At 39.0% G+C, this 27,348-nt stretch overlaps 1 protein-coding gene across 1 annotated transcript in view; it reads right to left on the bottom strand.

Moving 5' to 3' along the window:
- Positions 1-26,841, bottom strand: part of LOC139156109 (dystrophin-like) — a gene marked incomplete at both ends in the record, with an annotated part of 41,234 nt that extends 14,393 nt beyond the window's left edge. Inside the window, 3 exons of the mRNA XM_070731419.1 lie at positions 9,396-9,552; positions 11,417-11,589; positions 26,652-26,841. Coding sequence (XP_070587520.1) covers positions 9,396-9,552; positions 11,417-11,589; positions 26,652-26,841 — 520 coding nt within the window. The remainder of the gene's footprint in view (positions 1-9,395; positions 9,553-11,416; positions 11,590-26,651) is intronic.
- Between the last annotated feature and the right edge of the window lie 507 nt (positions 26,842-27,348).

Raw genomic sequence — 27,348 nt, 5'->3', positions numbered from 1 at the left:
TTTATCGAACGCTTTATAAACATATAATTTCAAAATTCCCAATTTCCTTTTAGTAGCGGTAGCATGGTGCATCACATTCATTACATTTCTAATTGGTTCACTTATTTTCCTTCCCTTCACGAATCCATATTGATCCTCTTCAATTATTTTTGGTAAAATATTTTCTAATCTATTTGCCAGTATTTTCATAAATATTTTATAATCCTGATTTGCCAAACTGATCGGACGGTAAGACCCAGGCTCTCTTAAATCTCGACCCATCTTCGGAATGGTAACAATTTCTGAAAGCTTCCATGTCTGCGGGATATCACGATTTAACAATATATTATTAAACAATTTCCCCAAATGCGGCAACAACACATTCACATAAGTTTTATAGAATTCCCCTGGGAATTCTGGGGCCGGTGCTTTGGCTTGTTTTAACCCTTTAATTACTCTAGCAATTTCATCTTGTGTAATTTCTGCATTCAAAATTTGTTTATCTTCTTCACTTACTATTTTCCCAACCTTGAGGACTCCTATCTTCACTTGCTCCTCTTTATACAAATCTTCATAATATTTCCTCATTATCTCCTCTAACTGGTCATTACCATATCTAACCACTCCACTAGTGTCCCTCAATGCTAAAATACATGGTTTTTCTTTCCTCTTCTTCAGATATCTCGCCATTTGCTGCATTGATCTTGTCCCCCAGCTCTGTATTTTTTGTTGCATCGCCATTCTCATCTTATTCCATTTAATCTCATCATACACCATCAACTGTTTCTTTTTCAATTTCTATAAACTATTTCAATAAACTATTCCAATCTCTACTTTTTGTTAATCTTAACTGCTCTTGTATCAAATCTATTTCCCTTATCTTCCTTTCCCTCTCTCTACCCCACCTCTTCCTAATATCTGCTTCCATACATATACATTGTCCCCTCATGAAGGCCTTACATGCATCCCATACAATTGATTGTTTAATACCACCCACATCATTAATTCTAAAATATTCTGATAACTCTGTTTGCAATTTCTCTTTATCTTGTTCCCTAGCAGTTACAACTGCATTATATCTCCAAATTCTTTGATTTCGTTCCTGACCTATTTCCAATTCTGCCAATAGTGGGGCATGATCTGATATCCATATACTTTTAATGTCTACTTTTTTAACTTGTATATTGCCTCCCCTATTCATTAATATGTAGTCTATGCAGCTAAATGTGTGATATCTTGCTGAATAATATGTAGCTCTGTTTAAAATATCTGCATGTAGATCCACCATATTAAGTCTGTTTAAATGTAACATCCTGCTATTTGCCGTCCCATTTGTTAATTGCATATTAAAATCTCCTGCCAAAAAAGTTGAGCCCTCCTTAAAGTTGTCTAACTTCTTCTTAGTATTTATTATAAATTGTTTTGTTTTCACATTTGGGGCATAAATTGCTGCTAATGTCAGCTTCTTTTGATTTATTTTCCCTTTAACAAATATCCACCTTCCTTCTCTGTCTTTCTGAATTCCAACCTCTTCAAAATTAACCCTCTGATGAATCAGAATCGCTGTGCCTCGACTTTTTTGTGTTCCTCTCGACTCAAACACCCATTTCCAATTTCTATCATTAATCAAGTTATCCCTTCCTCCCCTTCTTTTATGTGTTTCTGTCAAAATCATAATATCCACCTTGTATTGCTTAGCCATCCTTAATATCCTAAAACGTTTCAAATCCGATCCCAAACCATTCACATTTAAAACCATTATCTTACACTCCGTCATAATATACCAAAATCACCCTTTTCCCCTCTTGTTTTGCCCTTGGTTTATTTCCCCCCTTTCTTTACCCCTATTACCCCCCCCCAACGTGCCTCTCCCTGTGCTCCCCCCACTGAGAGGGGAGAAGACAAGAAAAAACCTTGCCCATACATGAGGCACATTATCTGGATTGCGTTCCCACTCAACTAGCTCCTCTTTCAACCCTTTTTAATTTTATTAAAGAGAAAATTCCCCCCCCTCCTTTCTCCTTTAAATAATTCCTTCTTTAATTTTAAATTCTTAAACCACCTTTTTCTCCCCCTTAGACTTCCCCCACTGAATGACAGATATACAGGAATCCCAAGGCATCTCCAAGAAAAATAATAATAATAACAACAATAATAGTAATAGTAATAATTCTTTTCCTTCCCCCCCCCCCCACAACAAGACAAGGGACCAAACACCATCACTTTCTGGCTCTCTTCTCACGCAGAGCCCGTGTTCTTCTCTGCTCCTTTCTGATGGCCTCCACCTGCTCGCTTAACTCCTTCAGCTGCTCTTCCCTTCGTCTTTCCTCCTCATCTGGGGTACTTCGACCGTCAAAAGCCTCTTCCCCTTCATATGCTAGTGCTCCAGTTTCATCAAACTTAATCCCCAGTTGATCCAATAAAGCCTTTCCCTCCTCCAATGAACATGCTCTGTACATTTTATTGTCCTGGAACACCAAGATGGCCACTGGGTAGCCCCAGCTAAATCTGGTTCCACTTTGATATAGCCGGCTTGCAATTGGTTTCAACACAGCTCTCGCTCTCAGGGTTTCCCAGGAAAGATCCCTCAGAACCCTTATCTCATTTCCGTCTTGTTTAAGGCTCGTAGAAGTCTTCAAAGTTTTATAAATCATCTCTGCTTTCTTTTCACTGAGGAAAGCGATGATCCCATCTCTCTGTCTGCCGTCTCTTCTGGGGGCTGCCCAGTGAACTCGCAACAACTCCTCCACGCTGACATCCACGCTTGTCTGTATATTTAACCAAGCACAGACAGCTTCTGTTAACTTTAAATCAGAGGCCGAATCCATTCTGAACCCCCGTAAACGCAAATTCCTCCTTCTCTGTCTGTCCTCCAAATTTGCGATTCTATCATTTATTTGTCTTATTTTTCCATCGTAATCCATCACTTGTTTCTCAACTTTTAGTATCTTTCCAGCAGAGGAATCTTCCTCCTTTTTAATTTGCTTTACTTCTAAGTCCAGCTGTTCCATTTTAGTCTCAACTTTATTAAATCTCTGTTCAAATCCACTGCAAATGTCCAGCAGTTTATCCAGTTTTTTTTCAATGTTTGCTAAGCTGGAAACATCTTCTTTTTTCCCTCCCTCCGCCATTTTAAGATTTATTGTACTCACTTATCACTTCCTTGTTACAGCGAAAGCACCTCCGTCTTTGCTTGAAATCGTAAATCTTCAAATTCTCTTTGATGCCGGCAGATTCCTGTATCTCCTATTTTTTTCTAAGGAAGATTTATAGTCTTTTTAAGGGGGAGAAAACTCTTTACATTTTATATTTATTCGGAGCCAGAGGTGAAATGCCTAGAAACCAATTCGGCGCATGCTGCCTTTCTTCAATCCATTTGCCTTTGTTAGGACCTCGATTTGGGGTGGCATAGTAAGCATTTGCCTCGTTTCTCCTTGCTACCTTTGTTCAATCCATTTGCCTTTGTTAGCACCTCAATTTGGAGTGGCATAGTAAGCATCTGGAGGGGTTATTTTGGGAGCGATTTGGGGCGGCGTAGGAAACATCTGGAGGGGTGATTTTGGGAGCGATTTCTGGCAGCGTAGGAAGCATCTGGAGGGGTGATTTTGGGAGTGATTTGGAGTGGCATAGTAGGCTTTTGGAGGGGTGATTTTGGGAGCGATTTCTGGTGGTGTAGGAAGCATCTGGAGGGGTGATTTTGGAGGCGATTTGGGGTGGCACAGGAAGATTTTGGAGGCAATTTGGGGTGGCATAGGAAGCATCTGGAAGGGTGATTTTGGGAGCCATTTGGGACAGGAAGCGTTTGGAGGGAATTTTGGAGGGAATTTGGGACGGCATAGGAAGCATTTGGAGGGGTGATTTTGGCAGTGAGATGGGGCGAAGGAAGCAGTATGCTGGGGGGATTTTGGCAGCAGAATGGGGGTGGCTGTGGGGAGCGGAGAAAGTGGAGGGCTGGAGGGGAAAGTGGCACGGATATGGGGAGCTCCTCCAATGCGCGCATGCCATTTTGGCCACTGCTCGCAGCAGCAGCAGCAACCGAAAGAGAAGCGAGAGTTCGTAAGTAGAAAATGGTTCATGAGTAGAGGCAAAAAAATCTTGAACTCACGGTTTATATCTCAAAAAGTTCGTAAGTAGAGGCATTCATAAGTAGAAGTACCACTGTACTCCAATGCTTCCGACAAAACCATCTTTATGCCAAGTTAGAGAAATGCCAATTTTTTCAAACTTTCATTGATTTCTTAGGCCTTGTGTTTTCTCCCCAAGGCATAACAATGGACACCGGAAAACTTGATGCATTCCAAACATGGCAACCTCCCTCTCGAGGTAAAGATGTCCAAAGATTTTTGGGATTTGTTAACTATTACCAAACCTTCATTCCGAACTTCACCATATTGACTGTGCCCCTCACTCGCCTTTTCCAGAAATGAGTTAAATTTCAATGCAGAGCAACAAGCCCTTCTCAATCTCAAAAAAGCTTTCATGCAAGAACCTATCCTAAAGTACCCAGACCCCTCTCATCATTTTATCATAGAAGCTGACGCCTCCAATATTGAAGTGGGGGCCATACTTCTTCAACAACGTCAAGATGGCAGACCTTTGTTCCCATGTCCCTATTATGCCAGAAAACTAAAATCTGCTGAATGCCACTATACCATTTGGGAAAAAGAACTCTTAGCCATCGAGACTGCTTTTGAGACCTGGCGACATCATCTGGAAAGAACCTGTCACCAAGTACAGATCAGAACTGACCACAAAAACTTGGAATTTCTCCAAACTGCCAGGAAGTTAAGCCAGAGACAGATCCAATGGTCCTTCTTCTTTGCCAGATTTGACTTCCGCATTACCTACATTTCCAAGTGGATAACAAATAAGCCGATGCCTTGTCTCGCAAACCTGAGTACACCCAAGCCCAAGAACCTGTGCCACGTTGTACCATTCTACCCCTCGCATTGATTGCAGCTGTCCACGATATGGCAGATCTTTGAGAATGAATTCAGCAATACCTGCACTGTTTTGTTCACGACCGACAAAAAGATTGGGTGAAATATCTTACCTTAGCCGAGTTCGCGTTTAATAACTCTGAACATACTTCCACGCAGACCACACCATTCTGCACTAACCACGGGTTTCATTCCCTATTCTTTCCTCTCACACCCTCCGATTCTCCAATTCCAGTCGCCGGCAAATTTCTTACTGAGCTGTGTGCCGTTCATGACCTCATCCAGCATTCCTTGACCAAAGGCAAGGAAGGTTACAAGCGTTTTGCGGACCATTCCTGAAAAGACACTCCACCATTGACTGTTGGTGATCAAGTCTGGCTTTCTACAAAATACCTTTCCTTAAAAAGACCTAACTGGAAGCTTGACCAACATTTTGTAGGACCTTTTCCTGTTGAGATGGTCATCAATCTAGTGATGTACCGTCTGACATTGCCCACTTCCATGTGTGTACGTCCCGTTTTTCATCGCTCTCTATTTGTTCCAGTCAGCCCAGACTCTCCATTTCGGCCACCAGTTCCAGCCCCTGCTGTTCCTGATTGTCCGCGCCCTGCACCAGACTCCGCATTCCATTGCCCCACTTGAACATTACTGGCATCCGAGACTCTTGTTGGCTCAATGACTGATTTCAGTACCTGGTGGAATGATTGGGAGGCGGGCCTGACAATAGCATCTGGATGGATGCCCAAGACTTTGAAGCACCTGAATTACTTTTTGATTTTCATGTACATTTTCCTTCGAAACCTAATCCCATTTACCCAACGGGGGAAGGGGAGGGGCCATGGGGAGAGAGATGGTGTTGTGTGTGCTCCCTGTCAGCCGTTGGAATGCTCAGATTCAGAGGGGGAAGGTGAAATGGAACCTGTCAATTTACCTAATTTAGGAGATGAAGAGTTTTAGTGAGAAAGATGTTGAAATGCGAGAACAGGCTTCGAGTGAAACTTTGCAAACAGATGTATCCTCAGACAGCTTGAGCTGTCAGGACTTGAGATGGTTAGATGCAAAATTCAGAAGGTGGCACAAAAGATCAGAAGAGATTACTGGAAAAAGATTTTAAGATGCAATTTAGAATGTAGTTAGTTAATTAATTAATTACATCACATCTGGGGTTGGACAGAAATGGTAATTGCTTTCAGCAATCTGACATCCAGCCAGCATGGACGTTCTTAGAAGAGCGGCGAAGGGTGAAGTTTTATTGTGTGAGTTATTGCCCTTTTATTGCCTTTCTAATCAGCCAAGATCAGCTAGGATAATTAAAGCATGCCTCCTAGGAGACAGTGAAGCAATTATAGAGATTTATGGTCTAGTTTATCACGAGAAAAACTGAAGAGAAATCCTGTTGCGTCACAGAAGTATATTGTACTGAATGAAGTATAAGAAATAAATAGAAGTGTTACTGTTTGAACATTAAGTGTCTGAAGCAAATTATTCAATTATCATTTGACTGGCCTGAACCAGAACAGACAGAGAGACAGAGAGACAGAGAGACAGACAGATAGATAGATGATAGAAAGAAAGATGTTTTGTTTTTCTCGGTCGAATCACCCTGGTATACCCAAATATGGGAGGAGTATACAACTTTAATTTTGTATCTTGGTCCCACTAAGGGCCATATTCCAAAGCAGATAAACTTTATAGCTAACAACTATAATCTATATATGTAGCATATTTTTGATAATAGTCTCCCTTTCTTTTCATTATCAGCAAAAATATGCTACAAATACACACACGCATACACTATAGATCTGGTATTGAATGGCAGCTTAGTATTGTTGATACAAACATCTAAAGTAGGCTTTATGAGAAATCCAGAATTCTGCACAAAAAATCCTATAACCTCCCCTAAAGCTCATTTCACTGAGCAATTAAAAATATCCTAGGGTAAATGTTATAAAAGCCCTTAAGTGATTCCATAGAACAAGAAGAGACACACCCCATCCATCTAGGTTCCACGTGGGTTATATAAAAATGGTATAGAGGTTTGTTTTGCAAGTTGAAAGTCAAATTAAATTGAGTTTAGATAGTATCAAATCAATTACAAATACAACTGTGAGGCCATTGCCTTTCAATCAGATTTCTTAGGAACTGACGTGTAACTGCACAGCTATTCTGGATCTTCTCCTTTAAACAGATTGGGTGGGGTAATGCATAGCAATTGTTAAAGACATTTATTACATACATTAAATATATGGTATGTGACAGATCTATCAGCTAAGAGGGTTTAAATAATGAATGATTTATGTTTTCACTTAGCTATTCTGCAAGATTTATAGTGTTATATGGTTGCCAAATGTACATTTCAACGATCAGCTCTAACATTGGCATCCAAAAGATAGCAAATCTGAATATCGTTGTCCACAATGAATTATGTGAACTGTTCATAATGACTCTCATTCCTCTAATAAAATGCATAGTGCACAGAGGTCTACACACTTTGATATCATGACTGTCATGAATTAGGCCTTCAAGCAAGCATTTTTTGGTCTTGCAAGTTCAGCTGTTGTCCTAACCCTTTCATCACCTCTACTTTGCTAATAATTTGAACAATGTATTTGGCTCTGCAAGAGGAAGAGGAGTAATTATGTCAATATTTTTTCCATCTCTATATTCCAACTAAAAATATTGCCAATGAATATTTTCAGCTTCACAGATAAAAGGTTGAATGCTGAGTCCATCTTTACAACATCACTATAGGCTTTGATATTCCTTAAAACAAGAACCATAAAATAATACCTCCTCCAAATGATTCCAATCTTTGTTGGAGGGCAAAGGTTCAGCAAATATGGTATCATTTATAGCAAGCTGCAATGTGTCAACATGAATAAACACATGTTATGATGCCTTGGCATAAATTTCAATATGTCCAGTGATGGGCAGCCAAAATTTTTACTGGCACACTGTGGGTGTGGCTTATTTTGTGGGTGTAGTTTGATGGTCATGTGACTGGGTAGGAGTGGCTTGCAGGCCATGTGACCAGGTGGGAGTGGCTTGAACGATCAACGTTCAAGTGAACTGTTAAGTCCTCGACTTACAACTTCACCAGTGTCACTCACTGTGGGGACAATTTGCTTTGCGTTTCCCGTGCTCTCCTTCCTGGGTTGCCCCCTGCCTCAGGCTGAGTAGCTAGGTGAACGGATGCCTATCAGCTGTTGAGAAAAGAGTGGGGGATGAAAAGGGCTCCCTGCAACTCCTGCTGGTGCTGGTCTCCCTCCTGCTTTCCGAGGAGGAGGAGGAGGAGGATGGGAGGGGGGATTTAAAAATATCAGAAAGCCAAGGGAGAGTTATAAATTTATTATTGCTGCATAATGCCTTTTCATCTCTCTTTTTTTAAAAATAATTTTTAAAATTGATTTTAAAATATAAAACACACAATCTATGCCTTTTCATCTCAGCTGCAGACAGAATGAGAGCTTCGCAAGGGGGGAAAAGACCGCAGCCCAGATGGCTTTGGCACGGTTTGGCTCGGCTCGGCTTAGCTCTCCTTTTTTCCCCTGCTGCTGCTGCACGCACCTTGCTTTTTTCCTCTTTCCTCCTTCCTGGCCTCGGGAGATGGCTGCATGAGACTGGAGGGGAGCTGGAAAGGAGAGAGGGAAGCTCATTCGAGGCCAGGAAGGAGGAAAGAGGAAAAAGCGAGGCGCGCAGATGCAAACACAGCACGAGGGGGGGGAAAGGAAAGCCCAGACGAGAGTTGTAATCTTGGAAGTGACTGCCGCTGATCAGCTGGAGCTGGGCATGCAGCTTCATTTCCGCTGGTGGAACTGTGTTCCACCTGCCCTGCCTGCTGCCCACCCCTGCTCGTGTCCAACATCAGACGAAAGCACCTAAGTCATATGAATTGTATTATGAAGTAATATGCTTTCATCACATGACTTCATAATATGGTTGACATGACTTATGTACTTGTGCCAGAGGTGAAATCCAGCAAGTTCTAACAGGTTCTGGAGAACTGCTAGCAGAAAACCAGCAAATACCACCCCTGGCTGGCACCAGAGTGGGGTGGGAATGGAGATTTTGCAATATCCTTCCCCTGAAGTGGGGTGGGAATGGGGATTTTGGTCTATCCTTCCCTTTCCACACCCACCAAGCCATATCCACCAAGCCACACCACACCACACCCAACAAGTCATGCCCACAGAACTGGTAATTAAAAAATGGATTTCAACACTGACCTGTCTCCTAGTTACCTCCATTGCAGTTCACCATATATTTTTTATCATGCCTTAAAAAGTGGTCATATTAAGATATGTATTTCTTTACTTCTATTGCTTGAAGCAAAATTAAACATAAAGATATAAAAACTATAATCTTAATATATATAATATATAATATCAACATAAAAACTGAAAAAAATCAGTTTATAATTTTCAATTTTTTATGTTTTTATATTTACTTCCAGATTTTATTTTTTTTAAATCATACCCTATGGATATCATTCTGCTTTTGTACAGTGGGAAGATCACCACCAATTGGTGCCTGTCGCTTTAGCTCATCTTCTTTCAACTGTAGCCATGCCAGAAGTTCCTGAAGAGAAAGGTGTAGATATCTCCACTGATCAGAACTGGCTTCTAGATGAGACCTGAAAAAGAGGTTCAGTTTCTGTGTTACAAATATTACCAAAAACAATATCTATCTTGATTCATATATGCAAAATAAAAATAATATGAAAAAGATGATTTCCAGTAAGGCACAATGTGAAATCAGAACTGTTGCTATTTCTTTCCCCTCATTTTTCTGAACTCATTTGGACATTTCTTAAAAGTTAAAATATAAGCTATATGATAGATATGTTTCTTTCCTTCCTTCCTCCTTCCCCCTCCCTTCCCCCTCCTCTCAAAAATCACAAATATTGAATACAAAAGTTAAAGGAGTCATGAGTATTTAGTACAAAGTACAAAAAATATAAAATTCTGTAAAAGTTATGCTCCATCTCTATTAAAATTAGCATAGACTAGGTTTAAAATTGCTGAAAGCTCCCCAACAGTGTTAGCTGGAAATCAAATGTTGCAAGCGCAGGAGCTAAGCATACTTCCTGTATAGGGGTAAAACTTTCTATCATTTTGAAAGGGTGAGACTTTCAACAACAACAAAACCCTGAAACAAATCAAGGGACCTTAAAGAAAGTCACTATTGTGAACTTTTCTTCAAAGTCGAACATCTATGTTCAAAAGTTTAGTTTTTCAGACTCTAAGCACTGTACCTTTTGCGACTCTCTTTCAAAATGGAGAGCTTGAATTACACAAACAGAAGTCAGGAGGCAAAATACAGTTCAAAAGTGATTATGTGCGCCCTCCAATCTATAGATAAATAAGTGTGTGTGCATGCATATGTGTGTGTTTGTGTGTAATAACTGTATGCTTTTAATTGTCTTTCTCGCCTACGTGGTTTGGCTATAATAAATGTCTCATTATAACTTCCATGATAACTTCTCATTATAACAACTATGATAAATTAAGGTTACTATTGTAAATTTGCTTAATATCAGTGGTATCAAAATTGGGTGATCAAAATTACAGCAAAGAAATTATTTAAAAATTCCTTTATTAAACAATATCTAGGGTTTTTATCTATCAAGTTCAAGGAATAGAAATGGCTTATGAAGATTTCAAATATTTTTTACATATATGCAAAAAAAAGCTTTGAAAAGGGTTGAGAGCAAACAAAAATGATTCAAACAATACTCTCTCTGCACTGCAGTTTTAAAAAAATTCTGTAATAATTATCTTTATTATGAACTTTTGCAGAAAAACCTTCTTCTGCGCCATAAGGCATCACTTTTCTACCCCCGAATTGGATTTACAGATCTAAACTTACATAAACAATTAAGGAGTGTGTGAGTGAGTTCCCTACTGCAAAGCTTTCCTCAAATTATTGTCATTCATCAGATTGTAACTATTATAAATAAATATTTTTCCCAGTTCTATTCAAATTTATTATATATGGATTCCCAAACAATTATATATGATTCGAATATGCAACTTATATCAAATAACTTCATATGAACAGAATGTTTTCTGAAATTTACTTTACTTGTGAAATGTATTTTAATTGTAATTCTTCTGAAATTAATTTAGATGGGCTACAAATTCACTTATTACACTATATAGAATCATAGTTATAAAGTAATAATTTCAGCAAAAACAAGATACAGTAATATTTTCAGCAAAAGAGAGAATTAATCCCTTTTATGAAAATATTAATATAGAAAAAATCACCAACTATTTGTGTCCTAAAACTCTCATGAGGAGATAATGAACTATCTTTCTAGAGTAATGAACTAATCTAGTATGTTTTATTGAATAAATTGTCCAGCCAATTTAATCTGATTAGAATAAAAAGACTAAGAGCACAGAGAATGAGGGATATATATTTAGGTGAGTTGCCAAGAATACTTCTGTTTTCACTTCAGTTTCTGCTTCCCACCTGTTGCTATTTAGCCCTACCTGATATTTAAAGACTTTTTCTGAAGTTCACTCCATCGGAAGTTCATGTTATCCAGGCGTCTCTGCAACAACGCACCATCTTCAGAACCTTCAAGTGATCTCAAGATTTTCTGTCCATTTTCATCCAAGCTATGGAAAATATCTGTATGGGTTTCAATTTCTTTCTGAAGCTCCTATAAAGAAACATAATACATATATATGAAATTTGGTATTTGCCTGAGCTTTGCTAATGAACAATTTTTAATAATTAAAACACATGAAATTACTGAAAAGCTGATCTTGTGATTTCTTAAGATTTGCTTGAAACTTTTCAGTTAATCATTTTCCATTGCCGTATTAAAATTTAAAAAAGCTAGTTCGAGACCAGTTAAAATTTAAAATCTTAATTATTTTAAAATTTGTTCCCAATATAAATAAAAATTGTAGTAAAAAAATTAATATAATTTCCTTGTTTCCTCCTTTTATGTTATGATGCATTCCATTATCATGCTAGTTTACAATAATGGGAAGTTTGTACATCTTAAATACATGCAGTATTAGAGAGACAATTACAGTATAACCTATGCCAAAGATGAAAAAAAAAGGTTCTCTGCACTTTGTTGGTTACAATTAAGCATCAAAATCACAGCCAATCTAACCTTTATATGGTATGTCTTCCTGTGTAACATTTTCAACTTGAAGAAGAGGCTTCAGCAATCTTGAAGCACTGAAATCTCAGGAAAAGTAAGCAACTGAACAACACGCTTCAAAATGCCAAGTTCAGTTAAATTCCATGGACAAAATGCATTTCACAGTACAGGCCACAATACTCAACTGTAATAAACAGCCACTTTGTATTATATCAAAATATCAGCCAGGCCATGGCTGTAGGAGGAATGGAGAACAGTAAAGAGACCCAGAATACAAAACTGTCAATTTATGTAAAATTGCCAACTTTTCTTATCACTGTGGAAATTCATGCCAGAAACTTTTAAAGATTCATGTTTCCCACTCATTTTTAGGAAGGCAGTGACTGCCAATGGAACATTCTTTTAAAAGTCAGCTGCTTGTTGCTTGCATTGTTTCCTGCCTACATCCTGAATGGACTCTTTATGTATTATCTGTCCTGCTCTTTGCAGTTGGAACGGTATATTTTAGTCACATCAACATGCAGATTTTATTCTGAACTTTATTTTTTATCCTGTCTCCTGATTAGAATTGTCTCATACACAAATTTAAGTACAGATAATCATAGTTCCCTCTAAGCTGAGCAGTGAGCAATCGCTCACTTAAAAATCATCATCAACTCAGAGTTTTCCAAACCTGCCCAGAAGCCGAGAGGGAAAGAGTGAGAGGGAAGGAGAGAGAGAGGAAGAGAGGAAGAGAGAGAAACAGATAGAAAAAAGAGAGGAAGGAAAAGAGAAAGAAAAAGAATGGTAGTAAGGAAGAGAGAAAGAAAATCAAAATCTAGTTTGAAACTAGCTCAACTATTTAAGTGGCATTTTGATATTGATAGTTGCCCTATTATGAGCTCACTGTTATAGACACACAGTATTTATTTACTTACTTACTTACTTACTTACTTACTTACTTACTTACTTACTTACTTACTTACTTACTTACTTACTTATTATTTCTGTGCCGCCCAGTCCCAAAGGGACTGCCGCTCAGACACTATACTTTTCCGCCCACCCCAAAAAAAAATTAGAGGGAACACTGCAGATAATAAAAGAATAATTATTTTAATTAGAATATAGCAACTGAAGCTTGATGCTGGCATGCCAATGAAGTGTCCTGAACAACTGTTAATCTGTCTTTTTCATCATCACATGTGTTTTAGTAAGTATTCAGTTTATTTATTTATTTATTTGATTGATTGGTTGATTGATTGATTAATTGATTTATTTCTATGCCGCCCCTCTCCGACGACTTGGGGCAGCTTACAACATATAAAAAAACCAGTAGGTTACAATAAAATTAAATCCAATTAAATTAAAATTACATAACTATCTAAAATCCCTAATTGTATTAAAATCAATTGCACCCATTCATATAGCAACCATACAATATTTTCCAGGTTATTTGATTAATGGATGTTGCTTGGTTATTTTGCACTTCACATTCTTAGAGCAGTGCTTCTCAAACAAACTGGTTGAGGAATTCTGGAAGCTAAAGTCCATATAACTAAAAGTTGTCCAGTTTGAGAAAAATACTCTTCGACTGTTCCCTCTCTAGATGTTCATTTTCTACATCAGTTTTAAGCCCAAAATGTTATTCTTTTCATCCATTCTCGAAGACATTGCCTACTTTATGCTACATAATTTTACAACATTTTACATTTTTATCTTTAAACAAGATGAAATTATAATATACTGACCAGCTTCAGCCTTGGTAGGCAAGTATTGAACTGATATAGTATTTCATAATTATATACAAGTTTATTCAAGTGCACAAATACTTCTCCCCCAGATACAAGTGCATGGCCATGCATATAAACACCAACTATGTTTATTTAATATGTAACACTACAAATTAGAATACCATTTACAGCAAATGGTATTATTCCCTTCTATCTTCATTGATATAGGTGTGGAGATTAGTTTATGGTTACAATGTTCCATGAATTCTTTATCTGACTTCTTAGTTCTTTTGATATAAATGAAAAGAGTCAGCTTAAATTCAGAAGTTACCTTATTTTAAAATAGTCTATTTTTTCATATTCATATTTCCTTTTTACAGGAACAAAAAAATAGAATGTTATAACCATAAACTAGTCTTGATCAATAACAGTAATAAAGAAGCAAAATAAAAATATGAATAATAGAAAGGGTGAATGATAAATTGCTGCTGTTATCACTAAGGAATGCAGTTAGGCCGAGTTGGCTATTTTCACACATTATATGTTTCACTTTGGGGAGAAAAAATACTCCCTTCTTGCCATTCAACCTGTTTTTCACTGTGTGCTGCTTTTGCCAATAAAGAGTGTGATTTTACCATGAAATAGTGGACTTTTGGTTTGGTGGTTTCGCTCGGAGAGGCCATGCACAAAACAGTTATGATCAGCTCATATATTAGGGAGTATCTCTGATTCTAACATATTATTTATAAACTCCATCTTTGCCCATGCCATGTCTATCCTTGACCATGATTTGTGAGAGACTGAGAAAAATGTGTAATATTTGTTATTTGGGTGAAGACATCGCCATGTATCTTTTAGTTGAAATTCTTCCACCATCTCTTTGAAGGTGTTAGGTAGAGTTTTCCTAGCTTTTTTCTTAGTATTACCCTTATAATCTTTTCCCCCCTGTCAGAGACAACATTAAAATATCCTATAATTAATAGGTTTTTTTTCCCATTTTAGTTCCAACAGTTTATTATGTATTTTTGTGAAAAATTCTGGTTGCTTTAAACTTGAGGCATATATACTTACTAATGTAATTGGTTTAATTCTTCCATTTATTTGTACAATTAAGATTCTGTCTTCTTCATCTGTGTCTATTTAACTTTGAGGTTAAAAAATGATAAAGTCAACATTTTTCCCTTACATGTCTCAGAATCTGTTTCAAAATGATGATATCTTTACCTTTATACGTAATTGTGCTTTCCCTTGCTAGATTATAGACTTGGCCTCTCGCTATTTTTTTAGAGAATCAGACATGAACCTCTTTCAGTAATTTATTTCTATGAGCATAGCTCGTATAGACTCTGTAGATTTCATCCAACCCCTTAATTGCTCTTTGTGGTGTTGAGTTTGTGATACTTGTGATGATTTCTGCCATGGTTTACAGGATATTTTCTTCTTTGGTCTCAGGTACATTTTGAAACCTTAAGAAGAATGCCGCTTTCTCTAATTCGAGGCCAAGAATAACTTCTTATAAGTCACACTTGGTGGACTTCATTTGGGTTTCTGTTGGATGAAGCTTAGTTTCGATTTTCCCAGTTTATTCCTCAGTAGTCTTTATCCTTTGTTCATTTTATTCAATGACTCTTGGATGGATTCCATTTTCCCATCCAGGCTGCATAAACTTTTGTCAATCCTTTTGACATCTTGTCTCATTTCTCCCATATTCCTGGTCAACGTTTCATAGTTACTGTCTATTGACACCTACATTTTGATCATCATCTTTTAGAGAGATGCTAACATTACAGAGGATGGCTGCATAGTTGTCATTTTTTTACTAGTCGCTCCTTCTGCACCACTGTGGTGTCGAGGGTAGAGGGAATTTGGTGGTCTTTCCCCCCATCTTGGGTTGCAGAGTTGTAATAATTGAAGGCATTCCTAACAAATTTTGAATGTGATCCCAGTTCACCATACACAGACTACTGTTGCCTAATAGCAATACAGTGTTCTCTTACTCTTATATATTTTCAATGTTCAATATTCTATACACTAGAACAGCCTTCTTTCTACTTCAATATTTCAGTATCTCTCTGTTAATCAAATCAATACAATCAATACAAAATCATCAAAATCAATATTATATGTATACTCCTGTTCAGTTTGGGGATTTTTCAGATTCTGATTCAGAAAGTGGTTATGAATTAGTGGTAGGGGCAGAAGAAGTAGGAAACCAACCACGGGATGTTTCTATGGGTTCAGATTCAAGTGAAAGAGAAGCAGATGCTAGATGGGTAAATCCTTATTTCAGACACTTGCAGAGGCGAAGAGAGCAAGTGTCAGGGAAGAAATATTAAGGAGAAGAACAGATTAATTAATTAAGTACAGTGGTACCTCAAGATACGAACCCCTCGTCTTACGAACAATTCGTGATACGAACCCGGGGTTCAGAAAAATTTTGCCTCTTCTTACGAACTTTTTTCGAGTTACGAACCGGCGTTCGGAGACTGCTGGGAAGCCGCACGGCTGTTTTAAAAGGTGACAGCCGGGTGGCGGGGCTTCCCAGAAGCCTCCCGAATGCTGGTTCGTAACTCGAAAAAAGTTTGTAAGAAGAGGCAAAATTTTTCTGAACCCTGGGTTCGGTTCAGGAGGTTGCTGGGAAGCCCCCCAGCCCGGCTGTCACCTTTTAAAACAGCCGCGGCGCTTCCCAGCTGTCTCCCGAAGCCGAACGCGGAAGTTTGGCTTTGGCGTTCGGCTTCAGGAGACAGCTGGGAAGCGGCGCGGCTCTTTTAAAAGGTCGCAGCCGGCCTGGGGGGCTTCCCAGCACCCCCCCGAACCCGGGTTCGGGGTTCAGGGGGTGCTGGGAAGTCCCCCAGGCCGGCTGTCACCTTTTAAAACAGCCGCGCAGCTTCCCAGCAGTCGCCGAAAGCCGTTTTTTTGCGGGGGGTTTTTTGGTTGCACAGATTAATTGACTTTACATTGTTTCCTATGGGAAACAATGTTTCGTCTTACGAACCTTTCGTCTTACGAACCTCCTCCTTGCACCAATTAAGTTCGTATCATGAGGTATTACTGTAATTAATTCATCATGTCTGGGTATCAGCGGAAGAGAAGAGTTGAGTTATCAATCTGCCGTTAAGAAATATGGAGGATTTTTCAAGCAGCTCTGAATGTAACCTATGCCTTGTATGCTTTTAATTGCAGTTTTTATGACTCTGGGCTAACTCTGACTAGCCATAAATCTTACAATGACTTGTTGGATGTTTTAATGATTTGGATGTTGCCTTCCATACCGAAGTTTAAGATAAGAGGTTAGCGCTGCATGCTGAGATGATTCAGTGTGGAACAAAGGAAAGAAAAATAAAGATGATGTGGTGTTTTACAAATATATGCATTTAGCAATCCTTTATTCCAATTAGCAGTGGCCTTTGCCGGAAACCAGAACAGTGTTGACGACTCCCATAAAGAAAATCAAGCAGCCACCTCAGGATGGCCAATTTAGCAAATGACATGCAGGCCTTAACACAAACCGTGGCTGCATTGCAGGGACAGATCTTCACGTTACAGAATCAACCCGCAGCCCCCGCAGGTCATCATTCAACCAAGGCCAAAGATTTATTTAGCTAAGCCATCAGTTTTTACAGGGGCAAGAGATCAAGTCACCTCATTTCTTCATCAATGTCAAAAAAAATTCAATCCCTCTCCAGAGGATTTTGCTAGAGATGCCTTGAAAGTTTCTTTCATTATAGGCCTGTGCAAAGGTGCTGCATTTGAGTGGGCAACACCTTTCTTAGCACGTCAGGACCCAATCCTGTAAAATTATGCTGCTTTTCATCAGAGGTTTGAACAAGAATTTGAAGATCCCATGCGCATACAAAATGCTATTGTTCAGTTACGCCAATTACACATGGGCAACAAGACCATCTCTGAGTATATCTCTGACTTCTGGAAACTAGTCACACCCCTGAATTGGAATGAGGAAGCCCTTATGGAACTGTTCCAAGATGGCCTGAAACCCAAATTTGTGAATGAGATGACATGTCATCCAACTCCCAACACGTTAAATGAACTTTACCAGACCTGTTTGACCATCGAGACTAATTTGTCATCTGCCCAGAACCGTGTCACCAGATACAAAAGCCAGTTTGGGGAGAAAACCAGACCAGTACCAGCTGCACGCCAAAGATTTCAAAACAACGGTTTCAACTCCGTGCCAAGACGCCCCTTCCAGATGCCAACAGTCACGGGAAACCGACCAGTTGTCATCGCTTAAGAGGAACCAATGGATCTAGGTATTATCAGACCTTGCCTGAGTGAAGCCGAGAAAGGCAGACATTGAGCGGAAGGCCTATGCATGTATTGTGGAGAGGCTGGACACCTTCTACTTACTTGCCCTCAGAGAAGATGTGTCACTCCCACTTCTACTTCAGTCTCGAATAGCGGGCCCGCATTTCAGGTCCAGGCTACCTTGCCGGGAAACAACCAGAGCCCAGCCTAAAAGAAACCTTAGGCCAGGCAGGCACCAAACCGAATTTCAATGCTATGGCAGAGGAACCGAGACCTTCAAGACACTTGACCTTAGCCATTGAGGTAAACTTTAAAAACCCACCCAAAACTCTCCCTGCTACTGCCTTAGTAGATTCTGGAGCCACCATCAGCTTTATGGATGAGACCTTCTCTCGTTTTCATGCCATATCATTGTGCCCAGTCACACCTCCTATTATTGTCGAAACTATTGACGGCCACGTTCTCTTGCCCGGACAAATCAAATTTCAGACCCAACCACTTACCTTAACCATCGTGCACCACAAAGAACCTATTCAATTTTATGTCACCAAAGGCCTCCACTTTCCTATGGTCCTTGGCTTAGCATGGCTCAGAATCCACGATCCTCACATTGTGTGGTCCCAAAATCATACTTCCTTTCCTAGTCTACAATGTGTCGACTACATCCGGCCACCGTTTACTACTCAACTTCCTGCCCAGCTTGCCAGCGCCCTCCCACCAGATATTTCCAACTTCGCCGATGTTTTCAATGAGAGAGAAGCAGACCAATTACTCCCACCGACCTTAAGACTGTGCCATTGATTTTTTACCCAATGCCAAACATCCTAGTGGGCGCCTCTATTCAATGTCTCAACCCGAATCAGCCGCCTTAAAAGACTTTATTGACAAGAACCTGGCCAACCCTCCTCTTCACCACTATCCACTCCGGTACTTTTTGTGAAAAAGAAAACTAGAGACCTCAGACTCTGCTGTGATTATCATAAACTCAATTCCATTACCATTCATAACCGCTACCCTCTACCTTTGATCTCTGAACTCATGGACCGCCTCCATACAGCAACCATTTTCACCAAAATCAACTTATGAGGCACTTACAACCTCATTCGCATTCGTGAAGGTGATGAATGGAAGACTGCCTTTGGCACCCATTACAACCATTTTGAATTCACCATCATGCCTTTTGGACTTACCAATGCACCAGCATTATTCCAATATTTTATGAATGATAGCTTTAAGGACTTTATTGACCACTTCATGAATGTCTACCTTGATGACATTTTGATATACTCTCCTTCTAAAGAAACCCATCTACACCACTTACGGCAAGTACTCCAGCATCTCCGACAACATCACCTTTACGCCAAGTTAGAAAAATGGCAATTTTTCCAAACTTCCATCGACTTCTTAGGACATGTTATTTCCTCCCAAAGCATTGCCATGGACACTGGAAAACTCAATGCGTTGCAAACTTGGCAACCTCCAGCTCGAGCCAAAGATGTCCAATGATTTTTGGGATTTGTCAATGACTACTGAACTTTCATTACCAACTTCGCCACCTTGACAGTGCCTTCTCCAGAAAGGAGTTCCATTTCAATGGGGCACCACAGAGCAACAAGCTTTTCTCAACCTCAAAAAAGCTTTCATGCAAGAACCTATTCTCCAATACCCTAATCCTGCTCATCTGTTTATTGTAGAAGCTGACGCCTCTGACATTGGAGTGGGGACTGTACTTCTCCAACAATGCCAAGACAGCAGACCTTTATTTCCCTGTGCTTATTATTCTAGGAAATTAAAACCTGCTGAACGCAACTATACCATTTGGGAAAAAGAACCTTTAGCCATCAAGACTGCTTTTGAGACCTGGCAACATCACCTGGAAGGAGCCTGTCACCAAATACAGGTCAGAACTGACCACAAAAACTTGGAATTTCTCCAAACTGCCAGGACATTGAGCCAGAGACAGATCCGATGGTCCTTTTTCTTCGCCAGATTTGACTTCCGCATTACCTACATTTCCAAGTGGGACAACAAACAAGCCAATGCATTGTCTCGCAAACCTGAATATACCCAAACCCAAGAACCTGTTCCGCTTTGTACCATTCTACCTCCCGCGTTGATCACAGCTGTCCACGATGCGGTAGATCTTCAAGAACAAATTCGGGAAGCACAACGCCAGAACCCCTTTGTCGACCAAAGAAAGCAAGACCTAGAACCTGATGACTTGCTCCACTACTGTGACCTGCTGTACGTCCCCACAGGTCTACTTCGAGGTCTCATCCTCAACCAGTGCCATGATAATCCAGCAGCCGACCACTTTGGCCTCTTCAAAACCCTAGACCTTGTCTCTTGCACCTTTTGGTGGCCCAGACTGTGCCATGATGTCAGTGCCTACATTAACTCCTGCATCCGTTGTCGCCAAGCCAAGGCCACCACTGGACACTCTCCGGGATTATTGCAACCTTTGCCTACACCTCAAAGACTCTGGGGTACCATTTCCATGGACTTCCTCACCTGTTTACCTGTCTCTCAAGGATTCACTGGTATGTTAACCAAGATGGCTCATTTCATCCCCTGTTGCCGAATACCTATGGCCAAGATCACAGCTCTACCTTCACTTCACTCTTAATATGGGGAATGGGGAAACTAAACATCTTCCCCTGGGCACGTTGAATTTATATATGGTATGCTTGTGTGTGTGTGTGTGTGTATGTTAGTATAGGGGTTTTTCTTAAATTTATAATATTTTAATTAATTGGATTATGTATTGGATTGTCTTTTCACTTGTTGTGAGCCACCCCGAGTTTTTGGAGAGGGGCGGCATACAAATCCAAATAATAAATAATAAATAAATAAATATCCACTATTGGAGCACTTTCACTAGTACCAGGAGTTTCCTCAAATGATAACTCTTCACCACCTGACCCTTCAGACTCGCTTCCAGCACTGCTTCCAGTCTCTGGCAGCTATCCTTCTTCTCTACAAACAATGGAGACTGAATGACAACTTCTTTACTTGTCCCTTCAGGATGTTCTACCCTATTCCATCCAGTATGTTCTAGGAATTTGGCACTTGCGTTGTAGCTGCACACACCAGTGTTCGTATCCCAGAACTTGAAAGATCTATGGTTATTGTAGTAACCAACGAAATACAACAACCTTGCTCTATGCTGACCTTTTCTCCTAATCTGTGATGGAATATGCACCCATGTTGGTGCTCCAAACACATGAAGATAGCTCAAGTCAGGCTTCCTACCATACCATCTTGTGAATGGTATCTCTCCAGTAACTGAGTGAACAACATTATTTAAGACCACATTCACACATAGCAATGCCTCAGACCACACCTGTCCTGACAAACCAGAATCCCTTATCATGGTTCTCATCATGGCCTGTAGCATTTGGCCTCTTCTATCAACAAATGCATTATGCTATGGCCTATAGGGCGCAGACAGCCTGTGTTCTATACCAAAGTCAACAAACCTCTTGTTGGTAAATTCTGTACCATTATCAGAGACCACACTAACAACCTTCTTATTAATTTTTCTTTCCACAAATTTTAGCCAGTTACTAAACAACCTGTAAGTATCTGTCTTCGTCTTCATTGCATACACAAAGCCAAACCTAGAATAATGATCCACAATGCTCAGAATAAACCGTGAACCATCATAAGTAATTGTTCTCAATGGACCTATTACATCAATAAACACTAGTTCCAAGATAGCCTTAGTTTTAAAACCTTCACAACGGTTTGCAGGGTAACCTTGCTTTTCTCTTCATGGCAAATCTAGAACATAGTTTAAGTTTGATACCATCAACAAGCCCAATTGTCTTTTTCACCAATTGAAAATTCAAATGCCCCATTTTTCTGTGCATAAGATGAATACAATTATCATGCGGTTTTATATTGCTAAACGTGGCATTCATTTTTGCTTGTTTTTCTACATTAATCACATATAAACCATCTTTAAATTCAGCAACAATTTTACACCCCTCTTTTTCAATAATGCAATGGTCATTTTTAAATAATACAGTATAACCCATCTTGGTTAATATATTAACAGACAGAAGATTATACTTTGCCTGAGGAATATACAATGAGAATACTGCTGCTTCTTTAAGATACAGACAGCGAACATTCCCCTCCCCAGAAGCATTAATTTTCCAGCCGTTAGCTAAACAAATACTTTCCCTACTGGCATTTAGCTACTCAAAACATTTCTTATTATTGAGAACACGCTTGGGCCAAGTTTGAGAGCAGCATATCTGAGGACAGGGTTAGTATGGGCTGCAAAGCACAAGTGTTGTGTGCACCATGTTGATGTGGAAACAGCATATCTGCACGTGCCGTTGCAGCATAAAATCTTTATGAGAATTCCACCTGGTGTCAATCATGACAAGGGGCGATGTTGGAAGCCCAAGCATGCTGGGCCCATAACCAATGTTAGTATGTCTTGGTGCAGCTAGGCTGTGAGACCTTCGACATACGCAGATCAGTTTTTTGGTAAGAGTGTGGATGTGTGATACAGCCAGTAACAACAAAAACTTAGTATGCTAAACAAGTATTATTTACATATATACATATTTACAAAAATAAACAACACATAGCAGCACAAAGCAGAATATACTCCCCCCACAAGCAAAGGCAAAGAATGAATGAGCTATCCAGCATCATCATCGGGAGAGAGTGCTGGCACCCTCTTATGGTGAACCAGCCAAAGTCCTTAAAGCAGGGGTCTCAAACTCAATTTACTCAGGGGCTGCTGGAGGTACAGTCTGGGTGAGGTTGGGCCGCATCAGGTTTTCCACAAGAAAAGCTCTTATAAAAACATTCCAATGTTATCAAATGTCTTTATTTTTTCATCTTATTTTGTGTTAAAAAATAAAAATAAATTAACAAATTCATAAGAAAATAAATAAATAAATCAGTAATAAATAAATAAAATGAAAATGAAAATAATAATAATACAGCAGATATAGAAGACTGAAGAAACCACATATAGTTGCTGACTAGAGAAATGTAATTATTATTATTCAGGTTCAAATGTCTGTATTAACAGTTATTTAACATTTAACTTTCTGAACATGAATGGAACGTTGAACATAAACTGTTTTGAACATGGCTTCTTCTGCCTACTTCTTGTTGCTAGAGATCTGGCAGCGCTTACTCTCGCATAGCCAAGCCAAATTTGGCTTAAGGGAAGAAGCAGTTGAGACCCTCAGTAGGGCTTGAAGATGCTCATAAGTAAGTCTGGACCTGTATTTGGACTTATTGAAGTTCAAGGTGGAGAAGAGCTTTTTGCAGAAATATGTGCTCCAAAAAGACATATGGTCTGTTTGAACATTCAGGAAAGCTCAGGGAAGCTGGGGGGCAATTCTCTCAAAAATTGCCTGAGATTGTCTGCTTTTCCACTCAACTCCCTGAACTTGGCTTTGAGTTCAGAGTTGCACTTCAGGTCAATGAGTTCCATTTGAAGCACAGGAGGGGCATCTTGCACATCAAAGGAGAAGGGGTCTGCAAAAATTTGAAATGTGGCTCTGTGCATCTTGAAGTCTGCAAATCTGTGATCAAATTTCTCCTGTAGCTTCAAAATGACATCCACATACTCACCACTGAATGGTGTGCCTGCATCCATGAGTGCCTTGCATGCTGGGAAATGGCAATGGTTTGTCTGAGAAAGCTGGGCTTTCCATAACGTAAGTTTTGTAGATAATGCTTTCACGTTGTCATAGGCAGCACTGACAAGTTGCCTTGTAACTTCTTGTTCAGTACATTAAGCTCATGTATTGATATCGACAAAAACAGCTAAGTCCATAAGCCATTTTGGAGCACTTAGCACAGGAACAGCAACCCCATCTTTCTCCATGAAGGTTTTCACGTCTGCTCTCAACTCAAAAAATCTCTTCAATATGTTTCCCTTGCTGAGCCAACCTACCTCGGTGAAGTAGAGCACATCCCCATATTCTTATTCCATTTCTTCTAAAAAAGCACGAAGCCTTCTGTGCTTTAAGCCCCTGGATCTGATACTCCTCAACATGTCTAGTTGTGTAATGACGTGCTCAACAAAGAAATATTGCACTTCCCACTTTTCCTGAAATTGTCTGTGCTCATCACCAACCTTTCTCTTCACTGTAGGCTTTGAAAAAGATATGTTTGGGGCTGTGTTATATATAATTCCTCTTGGTGTCACTGTTTCAGTGTTTAGCGACTAAACTTTAGCCAATGCGTCTTTTCCGCATTTTTTCTGTCTTGCAGAGTAGCAATTTTCATGTCTGCCTCCACTTCTGAGCCCGGGGTAATGGCGCAAATTCGCAATAAGGCTGACTGATGTCCCACCTCCAAGAGCAATATACCCCATCGTGATTAGTAGGTTCATTCAGCCCCGGACACAACACTGAAAAGTGCCATTCGTATCAAACTCGGGCCACACTAACATTAAAATTTGATATTGAGGTGGGGGCTGCAAACTATTATTGTGAGGGTCGCAGTTGGCCCGCGAGCCATGAGTTTGAGAACCCTGCCTTAAAGGTATATTGTATCAAACTACAATTGGTAGTTTACATACATGGCAACCCTCAATACTGATGACAACCATGTACCAACAGTATTTTCCAAAACCTTACAAGAAAAAAGACTTTATCAACTACAAGCCATAAAAAAGAAAGAACATTGTAATGCAAAAAAGAAAGGGAAAGAAAAAAGAAGAAAAAGAGAGAGAAAAAGGCAAAATAGACAAAGAAAAAACCAAATTCTATCATTATAACAGTATTATAACAATATAAAAAATAACCAAACCATTTTTTAAAATCTTCAATTAATAATCATCTGAATATTATAATCATATTTCATTTCAAATCATAATCAATTATTATTCAAATGTTTGTCATTTCATTGTCATTATCTTTCCCATTAATTTCAATAATCTAATGATCAAAGTATTTCTATCTATTTCTATATAATTCTATACTTCAGTAAAATGTAATAACTTGAAATGTATCTTAAAAACAACGCCTAGTGAGTCTAACTACATCATTTCATAATTAATGCATATTTAATAATCATCCCTCCTCAAACACCATCTTTGGCAATCCATCTTTGGCTTTTATTTTTTATCATTTTAAACCCATATATTTTCTCCTTGCCTCTCTTTTTACCAAAATTTATAATCTTTTTCATTTCCATTCTGACTTCTTTCTTGCTCTGCCATTTCTGGGGTATCAGGTCATATCTATTATTCATTTTCTTAGTGCCTAAAGTAGTGCTTAAATCAAGGATATGACCATCAACCCCATCAACCCCTTCTTCAATCAAACCATTTTCTGATTCATTTATAAAAACCACTATTTCCTTAATGTTATGTCCTTTAATCAGTTCCTTTTGAGAAAGCCCCTCTGATAACCCTTTTCTATTTTCATTTCTCTGTTGCTCCTTCAATTCCAGCTTTTGAAGACTCTCCTCCTTCAATTTCGCTGCAATCTTGATAAGAGCTTACAATATAAAAACCGGTGTTGTCATTTCTATTTTCTTCTTTCCATTCTTGAAGATCTTTAAGTATATCCTTGAACAAATCTCTTATGTCTTCCATCTTTTGAAAAGTTAATATATAAAAAAGTTTCATTCAAATATCCAATTAATCTTTATAACATCCAGAAGCCAAAATTTTCCAAGACAGATTATATCCTTTTTTCCTTCTCACCCTTTCCAAGTTCAAATAAAGTTCAAGTCCCAGATGTTCTCTTTCTGTTTATTTTCAGTTTCTCTTTTTTACTTGTAAAAAGAAAAGAATCTGCCTAGTTCCATTGCATCAAGGACAAATTCAGTGAATTTAAATTTTATTTAAATGCTGAATAATGTGTCCAAAATAGTACAACTGCAGCCATTTCTGCTTCTGCCCAACTTCCGAAACAAAGAAACTTTTAAAATCAAGGTCCCCTCTGGCAAAATTGCTCACCCTTTCAAAAAACTTTTAATCTTCTCAGCGTCCAACACAAGAGCTTATGTTTCTTTCAAATGACTCCTTCCAGATGACTCCCGACACTTCAGATCTAATCTTCCCAGTACATAGTCACCGCAGCTATGGCGACTGAGGTTGTTTCATCCACTGCTGGTCAAGGTTGAAAATCTACCTGTCACATGGTGTGCCAGCCCCAAAATAGCAGGAGATGAAGATCCCTTTTCCACCCCTCCTCCAGGGAGGTTCTGGGGCAATCCGTCTGGAATCAGCACCTCCAAACAGCAGGGATTCGGCATCGCTCCTGTGAAGGAGAAGCCGTCTTGCCATGGCAGTGACCTCACCCCTCTCTGGACAATGCAAGTTAATTATCAGTTTGCAAACAGAGACTACAGTGGGGAGGGCAACTTACAAGCCCTGTTCCTGTTCCTGCTCCTACTCCTGTTCATGTGGATCCTGTTCCTGACAAAGAGTATAACTTCTGAACATGTGATTTATTTAATATGAAATCAATTTTCTCTACTGTCTATATTTTTATGAATATTTATTTAAAGTTCATAAACAGAGAGAGATATTCAGAGATAACTTTAAAAGCCTTTGATTGTTTTGGTTTGAGGCATTTTCATGTGAAAATAGTTCATCATTACAATATTGCTAAACAATATTTCAATTGTTTAGCTTACCTGCCATTGCCTCATGAGCTCCCATATTCCTTGAGCATCTTCTAGGATTTTCTCTTTATGTGTGGCATCCTGTAGGACATTAGCAGTTGTTTCTGCTTCTGAAAGCCAGGCAAGAAACTGTTCCAGATCCAGATAGAATTGTTGCAAGAGCCTTAGGGCTGCTTCCAATGAGGCCTCTTGCTCTCCAACACTGTGAAAGTGAAAACTTAGTTACGTGACAAAGAATAACTGGGATTCAAAGTGGTTCATATAGACAGAGGGTATATGAGAAATTTTCAGTAATACTGAGATGAAATTAGAATCAAACTTTATGCATAAGTATCATAAATACTTTTAACGTATGTTTCCTTCTGAAACAACTATTAGAAACTAATTCCTACCCTTTTGCAAAGGGATGATAGAAGTGATTATTTCCACTGATAATGGACAGTTATGGTTCTTCAGAAGTGAACATGACAATTTTACATTTTTACTATTATACTTTGAAACAAGCTCCCTAATCACAGTTGTCACTATTTCCAAATTCTATATAAACCTATTAAGAGAATTCAAATAAACATTTCTCTACTACTGACTAGTTATAATTTACTGAAACCTAATAAATTTCAGGGTTAGGGAGTGTGATCTTATCTGTTGATCACAGTTGACTATGTTTTTTAAAATAACTTTTTATAAAGAATATGCATATGAATATATA

Source organism: Erythrolamprus reginae, unplaced genomic scaffold (assembly GCF_031021105.1).
Source record: "Erythrolamprus reginae isolate rEryReg1 unplaced genomic scaffold, rEryReg1.hap1 scaffold_288, whole genome shotgun sequence".
Taxonomy (NCBI): Eukaryota; Metazoa; Chordata; class Lepidosauria; order Squamata; family Dipsadidae; genus Erythrolamprus; species Erythrolamprus reginae.
The sequence above is the reverse complement of the archived record's forward strand: the minus strand, read 5'-3'. Positions and strand labels throughout refer to the sequence as shown.